General features: G+C 37.1%; 1 protein-coding gene across 1 annotated transcript; it reads right to left on the bottom strand.

The window, feature by feature from the left end:
• Positions 1-214: 214 nt before the first annotated feature.
• LOC140362004 (protein C1orf43 homolog) lies at positions 215-3,585 on the bottom strand. Its single transcript, XM_072447987.1, has 7 exons — positions 3,263-3,585; positions 3,085-3,186; positions 2,896-3,004; positions 2,095-2,148; positions 1,846-2,012; positions 1,703-1,761; positions 215-744 (listed from the first exon to the last, which is right to left on the bottom strand). Exons 1-7 carry the CDS (start codon positions 3,323-3,325, stop codon positions 537-539), a joined length of 762 nt encoding a protein of 253 aa, XP_072304088.1. The 5' UTR covers positions 3,326-3,585; the 3' UTR covers positions 215-536.
• Between the last annotated feature and the right edge of the window lie 414 nt (positions 3,586-3,999).

The following is a 3,999-nucleotide window of genomic DNA, read 5'->3' as shown; positions in this document are numbered from 1 at the left end:
ATCATTCCTTTGTGTATATTTGTTGGTGTTTATATTTTCCTTGTAACATCTTGAATTGTAGTTTTGAAGAACTGTGATAGCTGTAGATGTGCCATTTGCAATGTAAATTATGTCACGTATATTGTATTTAAAACTAACATTCAATAAAATCTGTCTAACTATCAATGTTAACGTGATGTGTGCTGCCATCTACTGGAGGAACGGAAGAGAACTCAAAGATGGTAGTTGATCTTTTATGTCAAAAACACACACAATAAATAAAAACAGTTCACACACAAATTACTTAAATTACAACAATTCATATAAATATAGTTTTGTACAAAAACAATTTGCATGTCAGTTTTACATTTGGACCATTCCGCATGAATAAAGTACGGCATTGCTTACAGTACGTTCCACAAACCCCTCTGCCATACGGGCTACAATCATCTTTGTCTAAACAATAGTCGGGATGTTGAACATTTGGAAAAAGGCAGCGACAACAGCCTTTGAAATAAAGTCAAATGTGACAGACTTGTTCATTTTGCAGTGGCGTCTCAAAGGGTGCTTTCCAGTGTATTGTAATTGTCCTTGAAGCTTTTGAGTTCCAGGAAGTGTTTGGGTCTCTTGCTGCGTTGGCCGGTGGAAGGCAGGTATGTGACTTGGATGGTGGAGGGTGAAGAGCGGATAGGAGACCCGATCAGGTCCTTGGCGGCAGACTGGTGCTGCTGGTCCAGGCTGGTGCTGCTGGAGTAGGCTTTCACACTGAGAAAAGACATATTATGCTTTTTTAAAGTACCTGGTATTGCACTTTAACTTAAGTAGATCATTTTTTTTTTTAAATTTTGTTCATTGTAAATTGCAATACTGATCTAAAATGGCTTAATAATAGAAACAGGGCTAGCTCTTCATCTCTGTATTTCACAGTGATAAGCAGCAAATTGTTGATGTTTTGGTTTTTGAAAAGGCAACGTGACCTTTTATCACTCGGAGTCTTCATTTTGCAAATAATCACTAAGCGCAGGGATGTAGGCGGGGACAACGGGTGGGTGAAAGCAGGAATTTTCTGAGCACTTGAGCCTCAATTGCAGAACAATACAGGATTAACTCAAACACGTATGAATCAATCAAAATAGAACTTTGAGTAAACTAATGATGAGGGAACAGAGTATGCATAATATGTCCCTTTTAAGTACTGATATTTTTTAAACACAATACCTTCAGTTGTACTAAAACAAAAAAGTATGTGCCTTTAAATTATTAATCAAGAAAAAAATAAAACCTTAACAGAGACAAAACCAAGATTAAATTAAGGACTTAATAAAATAAAATCTGACCTTACCCCCAACATTTTCATTTAAAAAAACAGTACATTTCAGTCTCATGGTGCCCCCTGGTGTTATTCTATATATTTCGTTTTTTGCTATATAGTCAGATTATTGCATTAGCCAAAATAATGATATTGATACTTTAGCAACATATTGTGCAGCACTAATTACTAAGTATGATTCCAACGGAGATGAGCAAGCCTGAATATACAGCGATTTTATGCTCTTCTACATTCTCAATATAATGAGGAATTACACCAACTTCTACAAATAAAAATAAAACTAAAGTGTACAGCATTGGATTCCATAATAAGTTGATTATCGGAGTTGTTGACAACCAATCAGACATATTGCAAAGTCAAATATTCACTGAATACTTATTGCATGGTACTTACACATCAACCACTTCATTCAGGGCTTGCTGGTATTCAAGAAACTCAGCCTCTCCAAACACCTAACAAGAGACACACGAGAGTAGCTCATTATTAGATTACAGTGCAACTAAATACTCCCATTTCTCCATGTTCATTTTACCCACCCCTGTGCCGTGGCGAGCATTGTCATATCCTTCAAGAAGTTTATCGATGAGTGCACTGCGGCTGCTTTTGATGAGAGAGTGAGAATTTCGCAGCTCCAGCAGCCAGCTCCTGAAGTGACGTCCGGTGAGCGCACTAGGGGTCCGGCTTATCTCTAGAATAGGGATCCCTGAAACAAGATCAAATGTATAAATTCAACCCCAGTCCACGAATCCAGTGATTGATGAAACACATATTGCTGTTGCCCTTACCCGAGTCCCGAATAGCATCCAGTGCTTTCATTCTGTACAAGTAGTTGTAGCAACCTTTGACATACACAAAAATAGACAGTGATGTGGTTAGAAATACAATAAATGTATAAACAAGTACAGCCTTTCTAGAATCCTGCCCCTTTTTCAACAAAAAAAAATCATATGGGAAAAAGATGATTCAAAATGAAAAATAGAACAAGAAATTTCACATTACAGTTTGCCACTTACTAACTGGTACATACTGGTTTAGAACAACGAGAAAAACATACACTGCCTGTCCAAAAAACGTACGCATACACTCTAATATTTCTTAGGACCGCCTTTGATTACAGTACACATTCGCTGGGGAATAGTTTCAATAAGCCTGTGTAAGGTCAAAAGATTTATTTCCATCCAGTGATGCATTATTTTTCACCAGTTGATCTTGTATTGATGATGTGAGAGTGACCACTACACAAAGCCTTATCCAGCTCGAACACTCTCACTGGGGTTCAGATCTGTAGTAGATTAGTTTCTGCTTCTCCTTAGAGGTTTATCTGCTCGATGCCAATGATGTGACCCTTTTCAAACACACTGAATTTTTTTCCATGACCAGGGGATTTGTCTTTCCACATGGTTGTTTCCGAAATGAGAAGCCATTTTCATACAGGACTAAGCATTATAACGATATTATATGTATCTGTAATAATCAGATGACCAAGTCCCTTTGCATTCATTATATTGAGAAAATTACAATCAATAATGAGGAAACATACATTTGATTTGTTTGACTCTACAAAGTCATAAACATGTTCGACTCACTCAGTTGTGATTCATGTTTAAGTCTGTCATCTTCTTCAGCGAGAAGCCGGGGTTCAAAACAGATCTCCTGCACCTTGGACAGTCCTGAGTCTATGCCCTCTTTCAGGCCCTTGGGAGCAAATTCAATTTGGTAAAACATTGCTAGGATTGAATATTCTACAATAATATGAGTGAAAAATGTAAACAAACCTTTGGTGCATTGTGTCCTATAGGTGCATGGGGTCCGCGACGGGATCTCATGGCAAAACGCATAATTTGCCTTTTGACGAAGATAAACAACAACACAAACACCTGCATACAGAGTTAACATACAAAATAAAACTAAATATGATGAACACATGATTATAGCTAGATTAAATTCACTTACCAAGCTCCCATAAGTCATAACCAATACAACATTGACACCAGATAAGGGAGAGGACTCTGCCATGCTACCGCCGGGTGTTGTTATCTTTTGTGTAGAAATAAAGCTATGAATTTATGGATTGTTTATATTAGCTAGCATTGTTGCTAACAATGTGTACTTGCTAAACCTTTACTTACATCAATAATTACCTTATTTTATTCTATGTTAGTGAGAGTTAACGGTTCGCGAGGGCGTTCCATAATAAACTGAACTAGTAATAAAGGCAGTATTACATAGGGACATGGCTCTACGGCATAAAGAAAGAAATACGCAATTTAGCTTTAGCTCGCGGTTAGCAAAGCGCAGACAGCAGTGACGTCACGTGATAATACGACTACCGTAATATCTATAAAAAGTTGGCTTGTCCTTTTCATGGAACTATTATACTTCCATGGTCCTCTGATCTGACTGAACTGATACAAGTGCAGGAAATCAAACAACTTAACTGGATCCACCCTTGAAAAAGAGGTATAGAAAATAAATAAATAAATAATTAATAAATGCATAGAATAAGATGTAGAAAATTACATACACGTTCTGAGGTTTTGCACGTGCACTACTATATAAATAATGCTATTTGCGTCTCAGCATACAACAATAATGTATTATATAAAATACAAAGACACGTTGTATAGTAGTTATAGGCCTGTACGATATTGGCAGGTGTCATTACTGCCACAACACAAAGGTGTTGTCAT

This window comes from Eucyclogobius newberryi, unplaced genomic scaffold (assembly GCF_026437365.1).
Source record: "Eucyclogobius newberryi isolate DKJ021-1_F unplaced genomic scaffold, fEucNew1.0.hap1 SCAF_16, whole genome shotgun sequence".
NCBI classification, from domain to species: Eukaryota; Metazoa; Chordata; class Actinopteri; order Gobiiformes; family Gobiidae; genus Eucyclogobius; species Eucyclogobius newberryi.
The sequence above is the reverse complement of the archived record's forward strand: the minus strand, read 5'-3'. Positions and strand labels throughout refer to the sequence as shown.

Excerpts from the sequence above, each read along its gene's own strand:
- LOC140362004 (XM_072447987.1), bottom strand. The coding sequence starts at position 3,325 with ATGGCAGAGTCCTCTCCCTTATCTGGTGTCAATGTTGTATTGGTTATG. Across the intron at positions 2,013-2,094 it reads GGATGCTATTCGGGACTCGG|GGATCCCTATTCTAGAGATA; the intron begins GTAAGGGCAACA and ends ATCTTGTTTCAG. Across the intron at positions 1,762-1,845 it reads ATGCTCGCCACGGCACAGGG|GTGTTTGGAGAGGCTGAGTT; the intron begins GTGGGTAAAATG and ends GTCTCTTGTTAG.